General features: G+C 39.9%; 1 protein-coding gene across 3 annotated transcripts; it reads left to right on the forward strand.

The window, feature by feature from the left end:
- The first annotated feature begins 144 nt into the window (after positions 1 to 144).
- LOC133547264 (gastrula zinc finger protein XlCGF17.1-like) lies at positions 145 to 18,632 on the forward strand. Of its 3 annotated transcripts, XR_009805427.1 has the most exons (3): positions 146 to 586; positions 15,934 to 17,079; positions 18,411 to 18,632. XR_009805427.1 is itself a non-coding variant. In XM_061893038.1 (2 exons), the coding sequence occupies exon 2, from the start codon at positions 15,984 to 15,986 to the stop codon at positions 17,025 to 17,027; it is 1,044 nt and encodes a 347-aa protein (XP_061749022.1). In that variant the 5' UTR covers positions 145 to 586; positions 15,931 to 15,983; the 3' UTR covers positions 17,028 to 18,632. The 3 variants fall into 3 exon arrangements, 2 of the variants coding, with proteins under 2 accessions (XP_061749022.1, XP_061749021.1); XM_061893038.1 differs by having other exon boundaries at positions 145 to 586; positions 15,931 to 18,632; XM_061893037.1 differs by having other exon boundaries at positions 147 to 586; positions 15,934 to 18,632.
- Positions 18,633 to 20,794: the final 2,162 nt, after the last annotated feature.

A 20,794-nucleotide genomic window follows, 5' to 3' on the forward strand; every position in this document is an offset into this window, starting at 1 on the left:
ATTTAAGTGTGTATCCAACTGGTAGCCCTTGGCATTAATCAGTACCCAAGAAGTAGCTCTTGCTTTCAAAAACGTTGCTGACCCCTGGACTGATGTCACTTATTTGATGCATCGTAATAATGTTGGTCTAGATGTAACGCCACCTCCACACCAAAGGGGGCAGTATGGCACTAAACGTCACTAGTCTACCGGAAATAGAAGTAGGCGAAAGCTAGCAGTAACAGTTCAAAGTAAGCGATAAGGCCGTTTTAATGTATTTCGTCGCTTTTGTTCGTTGTTCTATACGACTTTGTTGGACCTCCCGGCATTATAGAAATAATTCATAAGACGTTTAATTACATTTAAGTGTTGCAGAGCGCGTCGTTTTATTCTCGTCTCAATGATGGTGAAGCTTCCCGGGCTAGCTTAGCTTGCTAGCTGCTAACAAAGAGAAAGTAAAAGTCTTCAAGACTTCACTAAACTGAGATCAGATGTGAGTGCAAAGTGAAAGTGAAAGTGTCGCGCTCCTGTGGACAAATGATGGAATAGAAGAAGAACTTTCTGGATCAAAAAGAGGAGAACATCAAAGTTGTTTCCCGCAGAACAGGTTTGTTTACTTCTCATCCAAGTAGATTTTTATTTCAACACAAACAATATTCTTAAATGGTTTTGTCTTTAAATAAACAGTCTTGATAAAGATATGCTTTTGTTCCGTTTAAAGGAGGGAACGTAGCAACCCGCACGCATGCGCATGACGGACATGGCCGCCACTTTGGGCGTTGTTGCTTTGTTTGTTTCCAGAAGATGTCAACATAAAAGTGATTTCTCATTGATTGATACTTTTATTAGTAGATTACACAGTTCAGTACATATTCTCTACAAGACATGAAGTATGTATGTCCCTCCTTCATAGGACGCAAAATCACACTTCATCAGTTAGTTCTCAAATAAAAATGTGACTTTTTGCCACATTTGAGAAAAATCCCCTCAGAGTATTTTACTATTTCTTTTTTTTAAGTCACTTAAGTTAAATACTTAAAAAAAAATGGAATGTGATTTTCTTTTTTTTAAGTCACTTAAGTTAAATACTTTAAAAAAATAGAATGTGAGGTTACAGTGCATTTGCCTTAAAAAATATATATTAATCATAGTTTGGGCTTGTGCCTAATTTGAGGAAAATCTATCAAAGAATTCTTGAGATATGGCTTTAACATTGTGCAAAGTTAAGACAAGATAATTAAAAAAAAATACTCTTGACCTGCTGTGACATCAACACATTATTTTGTTCATGTAAATATTGTTTTATACCATATTGTGTACACATTCTAAACTGTAATGCGGTTTTTGTTGTCCAGCCATCCATTTTCTACCGCTTATTCCCTTTGGGGTCGCGGGGGGCGCTGGTGCCTATCTGAGCTACAATCGGGCGGAAGGCGGAGTACACCCTGGACAAGTCGCTACCTCATCGTAGGGCCACTTACATTACCATAGGAAGTAATTAGATGACCACAGTAACTATTAGACGACCATAGTAACTAATTAGATGACCATAGTAACTAATTAGATGACCATGGTAACTATTAGACGACCATAGTAACTATTAGACAATCATAGTAACTAATTAGATGACCATGGTAACTAATTAGATGACCACAGTAACTATTAGATGAGCATAGTAACTAATTAAATGACCATAGTAACTATTAGATGACCATAGTAACTATTAGACGATCATAGTAACTAATTAGATGAGCATGGTAACTAATTAGATGAGCATGGTAACTAATTAGATGAGCATAGTAACTAATTAGATGAGCATAGTAACTAATTAGATGAGCATGGTAACTAATTAGATGAGCATGGTAACTAATTAGATGAGCATAGTAACTAATTAGATGAGCATAGTAACTAATTAGATGAGCATGGTAACTAATTAGATGAGCATAGTAACTGATTAGATGAGCATAGTAACTAATTAGATGAGCATGGTAACTAATTAGATGAGCATAGTAACTAATTAGATGAGCATAGTAACTAATTAGATGAGCATGGTAACTAATTAGATGAGCATAGTAACTGATTAGATGAGCATAGTAACTAATTAGATGAGCATGGTAACTAATTAGATGAGCGTAGTAACTAATTAGATGAGCATAGTAACTAATTAGATGAGCATGGTAACTAATTAGATGAGCATGGTAACTAATTAGATGAGCATAGTAACTAATTAAATGAGCATAGTAACTAGTATATGATGCAGATTCCAAGCATGGCAAGACTTAGTCTAGTTGAAGACTTGGGGTGATTAGAGAAGATGAGTGCACATCATAAAGGCAGCAACACTTAACATCTTAAAGGGGAACATTATCAGCAGACCGATGTAAGCGTCAATATATACCTTGATGGTGCAGAAAAAAGACCATATACAGTATCTTTTTAACCAATTTCCGAACTCTAAATGGGTGAATTTTGGCGAATTAAATGCCTTTCTATTATTTGCTCTCGGACGTTGTGATGTCACCTAGGTAGTCAACCGCCATTTTCTCAAACACATTATAAACATCGAGTCGAATCAGCTCGGTTATTTTCCGTTTTTTCGACTGTTTTCCCGTACCTTGGAGACATCATGCCTCGTGGGTGTGTTGTCGGAGGGTGTAACAACACCATCAGGGACGGATTCAAGTTGATTTACGTAGAATGTACATCGATTAGCACGGCATGCAAATCGATGCTAACATGCTATTTAGGCTAGCTGTATGTTCATTTGCATCCAGCCTTTCTCTCCACACATATTTAACGCCAAACAAACACTTACCAATCGACGGATTTAAGTTGCTCCAGTGTCACAAGATGCGAAAGTCCAGATCGTTTGGTCTGCACATTTTACCGGCGATGCTAAGGCAGACATGGCACAGAGATGTATGGATAACCTGCAGATGCATTTGCAACCATTAAGTCAACGAAATCACATAGGTGAGTTTTGTTGATGTTATTGACTTATGTGCTAATCAAACATATTTGGTCACGGCATGACTGCCAGCTAACCGATGCTAACATGCCATTTGGCTAGCTGTATGTACATTTGTAGCTATATTTATATCCTTTGTTTCCCTCCACCCACATTTAATGCCAAACAAACCCTTACCAATCGACATATTTAAGTAGATCCAGTGTCACAAGATGTGAAAGTCCCGATCGTTAAGTCTGCACATTTTACCTGTGATGCTAAGGCAGACATGGCCGAATAGCGTCAATAGCTATTCGCTAAATAGTTTCAGTTTCTTCTTCAATTTCGTTTTGGCTATCTGCCTCCATACTCCAACCATCTGTTTCAATACCTGTTGAATCGCTTAAAGGGGAACATTATCATAATTTCAAAAAGGTTGAAAACAATAAAAATCAGTTCCCAGTGGCTTGTTGTAATTTTTGAATTTTTTTTCAACATTTTACCGGTCCCGGAATATCCCTAAATAAAGCTTTAATGTGCCTTATTTTCGCTGTCTTCGAAACCACTATCCATTTCCCTGTGACGTCACACAGTGCTGCCAATACAAACAACATGGCGGTTACCACAGCAAGATATAGCGACATTAGCTCGGATTCAGACTCGGATTTCAGCGGTTTAAGCGATTCAACAGATTACGCATGTATTGAAACAGATGGTCGGAGTATGGAGGCAGATAGCCAAAACGAAATTGAAGAAGAAACTGAAGCTATTGAGCGAATAGCTATTGACGCTATTCGGCCATAGCATGGTGTACCTAATGAAGTGGCCCATAGCATGGCTGCCTTATTAGCATCGCCGGTAAAATGTGCGGACCAAACGATCAGGACTTTTGCATCTTGTGACACAGGAGCAACTTAAATCCGTCGATTGGTAAGTGTTTGTTTGGCATTAAATGTGGGTATCTAGTTTCAAATGTACATACAGCTAGCGTAAATAGCATGTTAGCATCGATTAGCGTAGCATGTTAGCATCAATTAGCTGGCAGTCGTGCCGTGACCAAATATGTCTGATTAGCACATAAGTCAACAACATCAGCAAAACTAACCTTTTTGATTTGGTTGACTTAATGGTTGCAAATGCATCTGCAGGTTATCCATACATCTCTGTGCCATGTCTGTCTTAGCATCGCCGCTCAAATGTGAAGACACTCTGGCACATTCAATGGGGGTCTGGCGGCAGATTTCTTGCCAGTGGTGCAACTTGAATCCCTCCCTGTTAGTTTTGTTACACCCTCCGACAACACACCCACCAGGCATGATGTCTCCAAGGTTACAAAAAATAGTCAAAAAATGGAAAATAACAGAGCTGAGACCCGGTGTTTGTAATGTGTTGAAAATGAAAATGGTGGGTGCGTTACCTCGGTGACGTCACGTTCTGACGTCATCGCTAAAAGACCGATAAACAGAAAGGCGTTTAATTTGCCAAAATTCACCCATTTAGAGTTCGTAAATCAGTTAAAAAAATACATGGTCTTTTTTCTGCACCATCAAGGTATATATTGACGCTTGCATAGGTTTGGTGATAATCTTCCCCTTTAAGCCGCTGAAATCCGAGTCTGAATCCGAGCTAATGTTGCTATATCTTGCTGTGCTATCCGCCTGGATAGCATGTATATCACTGGATGACGGCACAGGAAAATGGACGGTGGCTTCACAGATAGCGAAAATCAGGCACTTTAAAGCCTTTTTTCGGGATATTCCACGATGGGTAAAATTTTGAAAACTTCGAAAAATAAAATAAGCCACTGGGAACTGATTTTTATTGGTTTTTACCCTTCTGAAATTGTGATAATGTTCCCCTCTATAGATTGTAAAAAAAAAATGATTTAGGGAATGTCCGGTTGGCCAGACTGAAAAGCTTGAAGGGCCACATGTTGCCCAGGTCTGGCTTGCATAAACCTTTTTGAAACTCCTCAAGTAACAAGCAGTTCAGTAAACAATACAAGGGTAGAAGTGAGGATTGCCGTATATACAGTGGGGAAAACAAGTATTTAGTCAGCCAGCGATTGTGCAAGTTCTCCCACTTCAAATGATGACAGAGGTCTGTCATTTCCATCATAGGTACACTTCAACTGGGACAGACAGAATGTGGAAAAAAATCTAGGACTTCACATTGTAGGAATTTTAAAGAATTTATTTGTAAATTATGGTGGAAAATAAGTATTTGGTCAATAACAAAAATTCAAGTCAATACTTTGTAATTAGGGCTGCAACAACTAATCGAAAAAATTGATTAAAATCGATTATAAAAATAGTTGGCGATTAATTTAGTCTTCGATTCGTTGGATGTATGCAATGCACATGCGCGAAGGCTCTTTTTTTATTTATTTTTTAAATAATTTAGTTTTTTCCCCCTTAACCTTTATTTATAAACTGCAACATTTACAAACAGCTGAAAAACAATAATCAAAATAAGTATAAAACAGCGCCAGGGCAGCGCTGAGGCTAAATCTCATGAGGTGTCAGTGAGCCAGCCAATCATGTGTGTTGTAGCTCACGTTACCACGCACTCTCCTTTGTGGAAACGTTCGAAAAATGGCGGAGGGAAACAGTACGGATAGTTCAGCGGTGAAACATCTCGAGGTTATTGCTTCAATGGAGAAAAGTGTGCGACATAAGTCGTCCAAAGTGTCGGAACACTTTACTTGAAAGACTTCAAAGAAGACATTTCCTGCAAAACGTGCAGGATGGACGTCGCGTGGCACGGAAGGACAACATTGCTTCGGGAGCACCTGAACAGGAAACATGGATGAAGAGAAAAAATCACGGTACGTAACTTTTTAAGTCCATAGTCCGAGTACATTGATCCGTTGTGTCCGTCTTAGTGAGTTGTCAATATGTTGTTAACAAGGAGTTTTTTTTTGGAAGCGCAGCAGCAACTGTTGTGTATTAACTTTCAGAGTGTTAGGAACTTTTTGGATAGTGCGGTGACCTCATTTTCTTTGTTGTTTTGAGTCATACGTTCAGCTATTTTTGTGAGTAACTATAACGTTATGTCTTTGTTGCAACGCGGGGCTGATAATGTGTCTCCGGCAAATTGGACTCCGTTTTGAGATAGAAAACACACGGACAGAAATATCTCAGGTTGGTTTCATAAGGGATCAATGTAGCCGAACCCAATAAAACTATATAAATCTATTTAGACTTGAGTGGCGCTTTAGTATAACTAAACGTTATGAAGATTCTGGAATATTTCATGCTATGATTCAGATGTAGCCTAAAGTGAATCCTTTATTATTCAGAACAGAAAAGTGTACTATATCTGATCCAGTTTTGATCTGATGAGTTACATTTGTGTCTTATTATTGGTGTATTCTGCAACTCTAATGTCCATTTGTTTAATTGAGCTGTTTTTTTTTTTAATGTGGTGGCGTATTTGTCAGAAATGATTAAATATATCAAGTAGGTGTGTATTAAGTTACATGTAAATGATGCTACTAAGTACATTCATTATATGGTTTCTCTCATTTCAGAAAGAAACAAGCCAGCATTAGAGACTTGGTACAAAGGAATGTGTGCACACCACCGCAAGCGGCTGCATTGACTGATGCTATCCTGAATATGTTGCTAACTGACATGAGGCCACTATCAATGGTGGAGGATGAAGGTTTTAGACAAATGATTCATGTCCTCAACCCCGGTTACACTCTTCCCTCGAGGAACCATTTTACCAAACTGATGGAGAGGAAGTACGAGCAGACATTTCAGGCTGTGTAGACTGACATAAAAGCCACCCAGAGCAAATTTTCTCTCACTACTGATGTGTGGACAAGTGTAGCCTACCTGGGTTGTACATGCCACTACATTGGAGACAAATGGAACATGAAGTCAATCTGCCTTACGACCATGCCGCTAGAGGAAAGACATTCAGCATCCAACATTGCAGAATGGTTGGAATAGGTAGTAGCCAGGTTAGTAATTCCCCTAAGCAAAATTATTGCTATTGTGCAGGACAATGGTGCATATATATATATATATATGTAGTTATATTTATATATATATATATATATATATATATATATATATATATATATATATATATATATATATATATATATATATATATATATATATATATATATAAAAGAAGCAAACATTTTTGTAACACTTGCCTTGTTTTATTTGGCAAGTGGAAAGGACATGGTGCCAAAACAATTTCCCTTGTGAATTATTGAAGTTTGTCTAAGTCTAAGTATGCTGTTTTTTTAAAATAAAGTATTGGAAAGGATAGAAATGTAGTTTGTCTCTTTTATCCGATTATTTATCGATTAATCAAAGTAATAATCGGCAGATTGATCGATTATCAAATAATCGTTAGTTGCAGCCCTATTTGTAATAAAACCTTTGTTGTCGATTAATATATGTCTTTACCAGGTTTGCACACACAGTAGCTGGTATTTTGGCCCATTCCTCTATGCAGATCTTCTCGAGAGCAGTGATGTTTTGGGGCTGTCGCCGAGCAACAGGGACTTTCAACTCCCTCCACAGATTTTCTATGGGGTTGAGGTCTAGAGACTGGCTAGGCCACTCCAGGACTTTCAAATGCTTCTTACAGAGCCACACCTTCGTTACCCGGGCGGTGTGTTTGGGATCATTGTCATGCTGGAAGACCCAGCCACCTTTCATCTTCAAAGCTCTCACTGATGGAAGGAGGTTTTGGCTCAAAATCTCACGATACATGGCCCCATTCATTCTTTCCTTAACACGGATCAATCGTCCTGTCCCCTTAGCAGAAAAAACAGCCCCAAAGCATGATGTTCCCACCCCATGCTTCACAGTAGGTATGGTGTTCTTGGGATGCAACTCAGTATTCTTCTTCCTCCAAACACGACGAGTTGAGTTTATACCAAAAAGTTCTATTTTGGTTTCATTTCACCACATGACATTCTCCCAATCCTCTGCTGTATCATCCATGTGCGCTCTGGCAAACTTCAGACGAGCATGGACATGCACTGGCTTAAGCAGGTGGACACGTCTGGCACTGCAGGATTTGATTCCCTGTCGGCGTAGTGTGTTACTGATGGTAACTTTTGTTACTTTGGTCCAAGCTCTCTGCAGGTCATTCACCAGGTCCACCCGTGTAGTTTTGGGATTTTTGCTCACCCTTCTCATGATCATTTTGACCCCACGGGATGAGATCTTGCATGGAGCCCCAGATCGAGGGAGATTATCAGTGGTCTTGTATGTCTTCCACTTTCTGATAATTGCTTCCACAGTTGATTTTTTCACACCAAGCTGCTTGCCTATTGTAGATTCACTCTTCCCAGTCTGGTGCAGGTCTACAATTCTTTTCCTGGTGTCCTTCGAAAGCTCTTTGGTCTTGGCCATAGTGGAGTTTAGAGTCTGACTGTTTGAGGCTGTGGACAGGTGTCTTTTATACAGATAACGAGTTCGAACAGGTTCCATTAATACAGGTAACGAGTGGAGGACAGAAGAGCTTCTTAAAGAAGAAGTTACAGGTCTGTGAGAGCCAGAGATCTTCCTTGTTTGAAGTGACCAAATACTTATTTTCCACCATCATTTACAAATAAATTCTTTAAAATTCCTACAATGTGAATTCCTGGATATTTTTTCCACATTCTGTCTCTCACAGTTGAAGTGTACCTATGATGAAAATGACAGACCTCTGTCATCATTTGAAGTGGGAGAACTTGCACAATCGCTGGCTGACTAAATACTTTTTTGCCCCACTGTAAATCATACAAACCCCGTTTCCATATGAGTTGGGAAATTGTGTTAGATGTAAATATAAACAGAATACAATGATTTGCAAATCATTTTCAAGCCATATTCAGTTGAATATGCTACAAAGACAACATATTTCATGTTCAAACTCATAAACATTTGTTTTTGCAAATAATCATTAACTTTAGAATTTGATGCCAGCAACACATTACAAAGAAGTTGGGAAAGGTGGCAATACATACTGATAAAGTTGAGAAATGCTCATCAAACACTTATTTGGAACATCCCAGAGGCGTGCAGGCTAATTGGGAACAGGTGGGTGCCATGATTGGCTATAAAAGCAGCTTCCATGAAATGCTAAGTAATTCACAAACAAGGATGGGGTGAGGGTCACCACTTTGTAGGCAAATAGTCGAACAGTTTTAGAACAACATTTCTCAACGAGCTATTGCAAGGAATGTAGGGATTTTACCATCTACGGTCCGTAAAATCATCAAAAGGTTCAGAGAATCTGGAGAAATCACAGCACGTAAGCGATGATATTACGGACCTTTGATCCCTCAGGCGGTACTGCATCAAAAACCGACATCAGTGTGTGAAGGATATCACCACATGGGCTCAGGAACACTTCATAAAACCACTGTCAGTAATTACAGTTGGTCGCTACATCCGTAAGTGCAAGTTAAAACTCTACTATGTAAAGCCAAACCCATTTATCAACAACACCAAGGAACACCGCCAGCTTCGCTGGGCCCGAGCTCATCTAAGATGGACTGATGCAAAGTGGAAGTGATCTGTGGTCTGATGAGTCCATCCATCCATCCATCCATTTTCTACCGCTTATTCCCTTTCGGGGTCGCGGGGGGCGCTGGCGCCTATCTCAGCTACAATCGGGCGGAAGGCAGGGTACACCCTGGACAAGTCGGGTCTGATGAGTCCACATTTCAAATTATATTTGGAAACTGTGGATGTGGTGTCCTCTAGAACAAAGAGGAAAATAACCATCTGGATTGTTCTAGGCGCAAAGTGTAAAAGCCAGCATGTGTGATGGTATGAGGGTGTATTAGTGCACAAGGCATGGGTAACTTACACATCTGTGAAGGCACCATTAATGCTGAATGGTCCATACAGGTTTTGGAACAACATATGTTGTCATCCAAGCAACGTTATCATGGACGACCCTGCTTATTTCAGCAAGACAATACCAAGCCAGGTGTTACAACAGCGTGGCTTCGTAGTAAAATAGTGCGGGTACTTTCCTGGCCCGCCTGCAGTCCAGACCTGTCTCCCATGGAAAATGTGTGGCGCATTATGAAGCGTAAAATAGGACAGCGGAGACCCCGGACTGTTGAAGGACTGAAGCTCTACATAAAACAAGAATGGGAAAGAATTCCACTTTCAAAGCTTCAACAATTAGTTTCCTCAGTTCCCAAACCTTTATTGAGTGTTGTTAAAAGAAAAGGTGATGTAACACAGTGGTGAACATGCCCTTTCCCAACTACTTTGGCACGTGTTGCAGCCATGAAATTCTAACTTAACTATTTTTTGCAAAAAAAATTAACGTTTATGAGTTTGAACATCAAATATGTTGTCTTTGTAGCATATTCAACTGAATATGGCTTGAAAAGGATTTGCAAATCATTGTATTCTGTTTATATTTACATCTAACACAATTTCCCAACTCATATGGAAACAGGGTTTGTATATACCTTCTATTAATACGTCGAAAGAGGAAACTTAATTTTATGTAGCTTTTTATCTGTCGTTGTTAGTATTTTCTCTTTGAATGTGTGTTTTATCCGAGCCAATGTTGACCCGCATTTGAGTGCGTTGCGATGGATTGAACCGTGAACAATAAGATGTGTCTGGAATTCATGCTGCTAAGTAGATAAGCAGCTGAAAATATTTGAAAGTGTTGCCAAAAAAATGTTTTTCGGAGGGTGAATACTTAAAAGTCTAATTATTCACTGGAGAAAATTCTACATGGTTCTGTTGTTTTTATAAACCGTTGGAAAGGGGGCGTGGCTTGGACACCCAACCGCGGTGCCCGCTTTTGTTCAATTGGATTTTTCATATCGAATATCTGATTGGCTCATCAGAGTCTATGGTAGCACTCCACTTTGCTGCAAAACATCAAAGTACTTGCATAACTGCTGTTAGACAAGGGAACCACCTGCTGGACAAACAGTAGTACTGCGTTTCTGCTTTGTACTCAAATCAATCAAGGTTTATTTATATAGCCCTACTTCACAAGTGTCTCAAAGGGCTGCACAAGCCACAATGACATCCTTGGTTCAGATCTCACTGACGTCCTAGGCAGAGCTGGCCAAGTATTTAGACTCACATTGAGACAACAAGTGAGTCTGGGGGCCAACGTGCACGTGTGTGTTAAGTATATTTACACAGTTAGCTGTACAGAATGTGTGTCTGCCTCCTTTTTTTCAGGAACACTAATAGCAAAAGTCACAAAGTCCCATAGAGTTCCCAAAAAGTTACGACAGACCACTTTAAAAAATAAAACAGAATGAATTTTACATTTTTTTACTGAATGGGACACCCAAAATGTACATGAGAATAAAGAAAGTGGGGTTTACAAAATGATCTATGAACAATAAAACAGTGAATATAAACAACATATGGACATCTTTTACTTCTCAGAGCAGCTCCTCCATAGTTGTGTATCTTTTACAATCAAGCAAAACACCACCAAAATGTAACAAACAGCAAAATATGAAAGTAAAAAGTGTAATAAAGACTATTGTCGTTCAAATTTGAACTTTACACTACAGATAATAACATTTTGTTGCGTTAGCTTGTGGTAGTGCAGGATAAAAGAGCAATAAGGTGCAAATATAAATAAATAGATTACTGTACAGATCAATATATTGCACGTTTGCATATGCATCCACGTTTATGGATGTATGTTTAACACCTTCAATATGATATATTATCACTTTTATGCAAAAATGTGCTTCCACGTGTGTTCCTGACACGTGTTTGGGGCTGGCTGCTCTGACAACAAGCCCCGCCCACTCTGGTCTATGCTGCTGTGACCTAGATTACTTTAATAACTCCTAGAACACACAAACGTGCAGATGTCAACCCTCGAAATACTTTGTATAGTTGAAGACTTACACTCACCTAAAAACACGAGTGCACATCATCATGGCAAATACACTTTTCGTGTTAAAGGTCCAAAAAAGGAAGTAGAACGTCCAGCAGGCCGGATTGAAGATCTTAATGGTCCGCATGTGGCCCGAGGGCCTTATTTTGTTTTACGGCTTCATAGAGATTATTATGTGAATGTTCCAAACAGTCACACATGCGCTTTTCTACACCAAATTTCATCTGTTTATTGTTCTTCTCCAGATGTTGGCACACTTTACCTTCCACATTTTTCACCCCATCCAAACTGTTCAGCCTACTTGGGAATTGCGGGATTTCCTTTTGACAAATTCCCAGATTTGACAGAATTCCAAGTTTTTCAGGACATTTTTCCCATTCAAAATGAGTTGGCCATTTTACAAACTTTCACATTTGCACATTTTTCAACCGATTCAAACCATTCCACCTTCAACACATTCCACCATCCTGGAAGTTTAAACTGTTTTTTTTCTCCAAGTTCCCAAAAAATTCCAAGATTTTCCAGAATTCCGGGTTTTTCTGGAGATTTTTCCCATTCAAAATGAATTGGCCATTTTTCAAACGTTCACATTTCCACATTTTTCAACCGGTTAAAACCATTCCACCTTCAACATGGTCCACCATCCTGGAAATGTACTCTTTTTCCAATGTCCCAAAAAATTCCAGGATTTTCCTGAATTCCTGGTTTTTCAGGACATGTTTCCCATTCAAAATGAATTGGCCATTTTTCAAACGTTCACATTTCCACATTTTTCAACCGATTCAAACCATTCCACCTTCGACACATTCCACCATCCTGTAAATTTGAACTGCTCTTTTTCCAAGTTCCAAAAAATTCCATTATTGACCAGAATTCCGGGTTTTTCTGGAGATTTTTCCCATTCCAAATGAATTGGCCATTTTTTTTAAATTTCACATTTGCACATTTTTCAACCGGTTCAAACCATTCCACCTTCAACATATTCCACCACCCTGGAAATTTAAACTACTCCTTTTCCAAGGTCCAAAAAATTCCAGGATTTTCCGGAATTCATGTTTTTTCAGGATATTTTTCCCAATCAAAATGAATTGGCCATTTTTCAAACGTTCACATTTCCACATTTTTCAACCGATTCAAACCATTCCACCTTTGACACATTCCTCCCTCCTGTAAATTTAAACTGCTATTTTTCCAAGTTCCAAAAAATTCCAGGATTGACCAAAATTCTGGGTTTTTCTGGAGATTTTTCCCATTCAAAATGAATTGGCCATTTTTCAAACTTTCACATTTGCACATTTTTTAAACCAGTTCAAACGATTCCACCTTCAACATATTCCACCATCCTGGAAATTTAAACAGTTTTTTTTTTTTTTTCAAATTCCAAAAAATTCTAAGAGTTCCCAGATTTCCGAGTTTTTCTGGAGATTTTTCCCATTCAAAACCAACTGGCCATTTTTTCAAACTTTCACATTTGCACATTTTTCAACCGGTTAAAACCATTCCACCTTCAACATGTTCCACCATCCTGGAAATGTACTCTTTTTCCAATGTCCCAAAAAATTCCAGGATTTTCCTGAATTCCTGGTTTTTCAGGACATGTTTCCCATTCGAAATGAATTGGCCATTTTTCAAACGTTCACATTTCCACATTTTTCAACCGATTCAAACCATTCCACCTTCGACATATTTCACCTCCCTGTAAATTCAAAATGCTTTTTTTCCAAGTTCCAAAAAATTCCAGGATTGACCAGAATTTCGGGTTTTTCTGGAGATTTTTCCCATTCAAAATGAATTGGCCATTTTTCAAACTTTCACATTTGCACATTTTTCAACCGGTTAAAACCATTCCACCTTCAACATGTTCCACCATCCTGGAAATGTACTCTTTTTCCAATGTCCCAAAAAATTCCAGGATTTTCCTGAATTCCTGGTTTTTCAGGACATGTCTCCCATTCTAAATGAATTGGCCATTTTTCAAACGTTCACATTTCCACATTTTTCAACCGATTCAAACCATTCCACCTTCGACATATTCCACCTCCCTGTAAATTCAAACTGCTTTTTTTCCAAGTTCCCAAAAATTCCAGGATTGACCAGAATTTCGGGTTTTTCTGGAGATTTTTCCCATTCAAAATGAATTGGCCATTTTTCAAACTTTCACATTTGCACATTTTTCAACCGGTTAAAACCATTCCACCTTCAACATGTTCCACCATCCTGGAAATGTACTCTTTTTCCAATGTCCCAAAAAATTCCAGGATTTTCCTGAATTCCTGGTTTTTCAGGACATGTTTCCCATTCAAAATGAATTGGCCATTTTTCAAACGTTCACATTTCCACATTTTTCAACCGATTCAAACCATTCCACATTCGACACATTCCACCATCCTGTAAATTTGAACTGCTCTTTTTCCAAGTTCCAAAAAATTCCATTATTGACCAGAATTCCGGGTTTTTCTGGAGATTTTTCCCATTCCAAATGAATTGGCCATTTTTTTTAAATTTCACATTTGCACATTTTTCAACCGGTTCAAACCATTCCACCTTCAACATATTCCACCACCCTGGAAATTTAAACTACTCCTTTTCCAAGGTCCAAAAAATTCCAGGATTTTCCGGAATTCATGTTTTTTCAGGATATTTTTCCCAATCAAAATGAATTGGCCATTTTTCAAACGTTCACATTTCCACATTTTTCAACCGATTCAAACCATTCCACCTTTGACACATTCCTCCCTCCTGTAAATTTAAACTGCTATTTTTCCAAGTTCCAAAAAATTCCAGGATTGACCAGAATTCTGGGTTTTTCTGGAGATTTTTCCCATTCAAAACCAACTGGCCATTTTTCAAACTTTCACATTTGCAAATGTTTTAAACCAGTTCAAATGATTCCACCTTCAACATATTCCACCATCCTGGAAATTTAAACTTTTTTTTTTTTTTTTCAAATTCCAAAAAATTCTAAGAGTTCCCAGATTTCCGAGTTTTTCTGGAGATTTTTCCCATTCAAAACCAACTGGCCATTTTTTCAAACTTTCACATTTGCACATTTTTCAACCGGTTAAAACCATTCCACCTTCAACATGTTCCACCATCCTGGAAATGTACTCTTTTTCCAAGGTCCAAAAAAATTCCAGGATTTTCCTGAATTCCTGGTTTTTCAGGACATGTTTCCCATTCAAAATGAATTGGCCATTTTTCAAACTTTCACATTTCCAAATTTTTCAACCGATTCAAACCATTCCACCTTTGACACATTCCAAAAATTCCAGGATTGACCAGAATTCCGGGTTTTTCTGGAGATTTTTCCCATTCTAAATGAATTGGCCATTTTTCAAAATTTCACATTTGCACATTTTTCAACCGATTCAAACCATTCCCCCTTCAACATATTCCAACCATCCTGGAAATTTAAACTACTCTTTTTACAAGTTCCAAAAACTTCCAGGATTTTTCAGAGTTCCTGGTTTTTCCACCCTTTTTTCTAGTGACTACTCCTTCCATTTTTTCCCAATGCATTTGAACCTTTCCACCGTCAAAATATTCCTCTTAATCATGACGAAGAACTAATTTTTATTTTTTTTTTTAACCGGAAAAATTCCTGGTTTTTCGAAATTCCAGGAATACCATTTCATAGTTCAATGTGTCACTACTTCTACACTTCTTGACCGATTTTAAAAAATCCAACACCAACCAGTTCAACTCATTCACAACATTCAAGTTTTTCGCACCATTTTCTTCAATTCACGATTTTCCTGAAATTCCCCAACTTTTTGGAAATCCTCATTGAAATCAATGGGACATTCTTCAAAATTCCACAACTCCCACATTTTTCATCTGATTTAAACTGTTCCAACTTCAAAATATTCAGCCTGTTTAAAAACAATTCTAAAAAAATTCCAGGATTTCAGTTCAACTTCAGCATTGAAGCATTCACACACGATTCCTTCAGGAATTGCCTCATCTAGTTATTACCTTAAATTGTACTCCGGTTGTTACATCTATTGGAATTTTACAGCACAGATATTTAAGTCAAATAATCATTTGGTCCTAAAAATGGACACCATTAAAGAAACAGTCACACACTATTCAAAGCAAAACTAAAAAAAAAACATGCTTTTGTCATTTTGTGTCAGCAGACACCAGTGAAGAACATTTTCATCCTCAGCAGCAGGAGTGGGCCTCCGGGATGGAGCAGGAGGAGCCACGGCCCCCCCAGATTAAAGAAGAAGAGGAGGAACACATCATCAACATGGAGGGAGGCCCTCTTGAAGGACTGGAGGAGTTCCCAGTCATCCGTGTCGTCGTGAAGAGTGAAGAAGATGAGGTCAAAGGTGAAAGTGAAGAGAAGAGAGGAGCGGAGAGACCAAGCAGCAGCTCAACTCAACACATGACGACAAAAGCTGATGGTGGAGGATCACAAGCAGACTTAGTTGCGCTCTCAGATAGAGACGACACCACTTCACACTCTGCTGAGAATGACGATGATGAAGACTCCAAAGTGGATCCAACATGTCCGACCGACAACACACACTTTAAATGTTCTCACTGTGACAAAACTTACGGCAACAAGTCGACTTTGAAAACACACATGATGATTCACACGGGCGAGAAACCATTCAGCTGCACATTCTGCGGAAAAAGATTCTCCATCAAAGGACGCATGATAACGCACACAAGGACGCACACAGGGGAAAAACCATATGCCTGCTCGGTGTGCGACAAGAGCTTTTCTCACCAGTCTGCGTTTGTGCGGCACAAAAGGACGCACATGAGCGAGAAGCCCTTCACCTGCAACGTTTGCGGTAAATGCTTCGCCCTTGTCGGAGGTTTGAAAACCCATCTGAGGACTCACACGGGCGAAAAACCCTATTCTTGCTCCGTGTGCAGCAAAGGTTTTTGCGACCATTCGTCGTATGTCCGGCACGCCAGGACACACACCGGGGAGAAACCCTATTCTTGTGCAATCTGCAGCAGGAGTTTCACGCAGACGTCGGCGTTGGTCAAGCACGCCAGGACGCACACCGGGGAGAAACCCTTTGTCTGCCTAGTGTGCGGCCTGAGATTAACCCAGAAGTCGCACTTGACCACACACATGAGGATACACACCGGCGAGAAAGTGTTCAGTTGCCGCGTGTGTGATGAGAGGTTCTCCTACAAGTACCAGGTCAACGACCACAGGTGTGCTGGGGAGAACAGCAGCAGTCAGTGCCAGGAATTTGACAAACTTTGACTCCCACGCTCATATTCATGGGCTTCAATGGCATTATTCTGAAGTTGACCAGGTCAGATTTTTTTGAATCATCGAGACCTGTTTGTGTTGTCTTTGGAGAAGATTTACAATTTGTGTTGATGACTGACAGTTCATAATAACGTATTTCCTTGAATTGCCGCCGGGGCGCTAATTAATTGAAAACCTCTTCTCACTCCGGCACTTACCAAAGGCATGCGGTAAAGGCAAGCATGCGCTAATTATTTTAAAACCTCTTCTCACTCCGGCACTTACCAAAGGCATGCGCTAATTTTAGGCCTGCGCTTATAAACTTGAGTGTGATGTAAGGATACCATCATGAAAAGCACATTTAATTAAAAAAAACTTTATTATGGTCTTACCTTTACTTATAAATGAAGTCCATGTGCAGCTCCTTCTGATCAAAAGCATCGATAACTTGTTTAAAGAAGTCTTCCTTATCTTTCTTCAGATTTAAAAGTCTCTCTGTCTCGATGGAGATCTTCCTTTATTACCTCCTGCTTTGATTGAAAGTCCAGTTTAGAAAACTGTTTTATTTTAGATATGTAATCCTCCATGTTAAAAGTGCAAGTGAGAGGAAAAAATAAAGGATCGCTGCTCACTCTTGCTGCTTGTTGTCACTTCTTCTGCAGCCGAGTAGTCGCAAGAAGGATCACTAGCGCCCTCTACCACCAGGAGGCGGGAGTCATTTAATGACTCCTATTTGACACACGCAGCTACGGTATATTAATAAAACATAGCTGCTTACTGTTCTTTTTAGTATATTCAATAGCTTGGACCCTAAATCCTACTGAATAGCTCTTAATCTTCTTCCCTTTATGCGATTTCAAATTTTTGAAATCAGCCTCCTCCATTTTGAAAATGATGACAGGTGAAGTGTCACTCGTGACGTGACGAGTTTGACCCGGCGGAAATTCTAGGCCTTTGCTAATTATTTGGCGAAAGGAGTTTGACCCAGCGGAAATTCTAGACATGCGCTAATAAAAATAACATTTTGTGAAACGAGTTTGACTCGGCAGTAATTCTAGGCAGGCGCATACTATATACCCGGCGGCAATCCAAGGAAATATGGTAATAATAATAATAATAATACATCACATTTAAATAGCACTTTGAGAAATTAGTCTTTTAAAATATGTCAAAAAATGCATCTTAAAACTACATCCCTATATCTAAAACCAGTTTAAGAAAAGAAAAATGAGTGAGAATGTGGAAGCAAAGCAGGGCAAGTCTGATAAAGGCTGGTTTGAGGGCAGTTTTGAAAGATGCCCTTGAGCAGGGCACTGCTTGGGGGCCGTTTGTCTCTGCCATTGCATGCCTGCATGTGTGTGTGGTGGTCTTCTACACAAAGTCTTCTTCTTACAGGGATGATTGTCAGACTCCTTACCAGAGACGCGGTCTCTCCAGTTGTGGCGCAGACATGTAGGACATTTGGGATCCGAGCTCACCTACGTAGTTCTTTCTGGAGCAAGACTGGAACTTGAGGTGAGACGACCCTTTGTGTGGACGTCAAACTGTAAATACTGACATCACTATTTGTGTCTGCGACAACAAACTAATCAATAAATGCTTCCAAGCGTGTCAAAATGTCTTCATTCCAGTTTGATGCTGCAGATCAACACGTATTTATTAATGCTGTTGATTGGTTAACCGTTTGAATCAATTTAATCCCACTTGAATTAGGATTCATTTGTGGTTAATACTAGCTTGCGTAGTTTGAGTTAACTAAAAAAAAAAAACACAAATGCAAAGTTATTGTCAAAATGTCCTGCAGGAGAATATTCTCTCAATGTTTTCATTAAATGTGAGTCTTTAATTTGCTCAAAACCTGCAGAAGGTTTTATCAAAGTCAAGTATTTGAAGAGAAATGTGCAGTCAAAATAAATTGTGCGACTAATCTGCCTGATTAATATCGTGTTGTTTTGTCTTGAACCACATGAGTTAACTGGTGCTTTTGTTTCTAAATGAACACAAAGAGAAAATAACATCAAAGTACGGTTTCTGATGAGAGTAAACCCCCCCCCCCCCCCCCCCCTCCAATGAATCCAGAAACTGGACTAATACAGATCGGACCCAAAATCGATTCTGTCATGCCATCTTCCTCGTCTACGGCGGGCCTTCCCGCGGCGCCGCCATCGTCCTCGTCTCCAGCAAGCTGTCCCACGGCATCAGCATCCTGGGGGTCTGGCGCCAGTCGCGTCTGCCTTCTCGGCATCCACACATGTGGCCATTCTGCGGTCGCCCGCCTCGCCTGCCGCCGCCCCTTGACTCTTCCCCCGTCTATTCTGGGACACTTGGCCTGGCAACCCACCACCAAGTCCTCCCTCCATCCTCCCGTGCCTTTTGAACTTGTTCTTTGTTTTTTTTTGTGGGGACACCTGGAATCTGTCCTTAACGGAGGGGTACTGTCATGACACGTTGCCTGGATCAAGTATTGTTTAGTTAAAGACTCCTTTAGTTCTGTTTCAGTACCCCTGGTTTGTGGGGGGGTTTTTTTGGTTGCCACCTACCCAGTAACTTAGAACCTACTGAGTGGCCTAAAACCTACTCAGTGGCCTAGTACCTGCTCAGTGGCCTAGTACCTACTCAGTGGCCCAGAACCTACTCAGTGGCCTAGTGCCTACTCAGTGGCCTAGTACCTACTCAGTGGCCTAGTGCCTACTTAGTGGCCTAGTGCCTACTCATTGGCCTAGTAGTCTGCCCTGAGATGGGTAGGTCGTGAGTTCAAACCCCGGCCGAGTCATACCAAAGACTATAAAAATGGGAGCCATTACCTCCCTGCTTGGCACTCAGCCTCAAGGGTTGGAATTGGGGGTTCAATCACCAAAGATGATTTCTGGGCGTGGCCACCGCTGCTCACTGCTCCCCTCACCTCCCAGGGGGTGTTCAAGGGTGATGGGTCAAATGCAGAGAATAATTTCGCCACATCTAGTGTGTTTTTGTGACAATCATTGGTACTTTTTAATGGGTGCTGATTATTTTCAGCTGCCTCTGATTAGTGTTCGGGATGCTCACCTGCTGCCGGGCACTAATCTGCTTTTCGCCACAATCGTTCTGGCTGTCTTGTTTTCTTCACACAATATCACGTGGTTTAGCTTTTTGATTCCTGTCCTAAGCTTCGCCGTATTTTCCGCACGCTTTCCTGCATTTTGTGTATTCCTGACTGAGTTTTGGAAAACAAACATTTTCCTTCCTGCACGCTGCCTCCGCAGTTCCGTCCGCATCTTGGGGCATTAAGATGCGACCCAACTTTAACACGAATCACTTCTTCCTCATCTCATCATTGACTTTTTCTGCAGGTTTCATCAGAATCAGCTTGTTTGAGTCGTGTTTCTAGCAGACCAACAAACCTCAGTGAATTGTCCCTTGGCACAGGTTTAAAGGAAAGTGAAATAAATAGAGTGCACTCTCTTGTCAGTCATTCACGGTTTTTGTCTCTGAGGGTGGAAGTGTGGACGTTCTACATGTGAAATAACGCCCAGACAGCGATCCCAAACATCTCGAAAATTAAATCACTAGTTCTTCATCCCCTTTCTGACCTTTCCTTAAAGTTTTGAAGTGAATTAATGAACTCATATTACGTTCTACATATGTTCAAAGGTTATATTCAACTTGGAGAAAGCCAACCACCAGGTTTAAGTAAATAATGTTTGAGTCCATAATAAATGAAGTGGACATTAGCATATGGACTGCGTTACCTCTCTCACAAGAAGAGGCAATAAATTCAATAAATGCAAAAGTGATAGCTC

The sequence above is a fragment of the Nerophis ophidion genome, linkage group LG02 (assembly GCF_033978795.1).
Source record: "Nerophis ophidion isolate RoL-2023_Sa linkage group LG02, RoL_Noph_v1.0, whole genome shotgun sequence".
Taxonomy (NCBI): Eukaryota; Metazoa; Chordata; class Actinopteri; order Syngnathiformes; family Syngnathidae; genus Nerophis; species Nerophis ophidion.

What these genes read in the sequence shown, in the direction of transcription:
- LOC133547264 (XM_061893038.1), top strand. Translation starts at nt 15,984, where the DNA reads ATGGAGCAGGAGGAGCCACGGCCCCCCCAGATTAAAGAAGAAGAGGAG.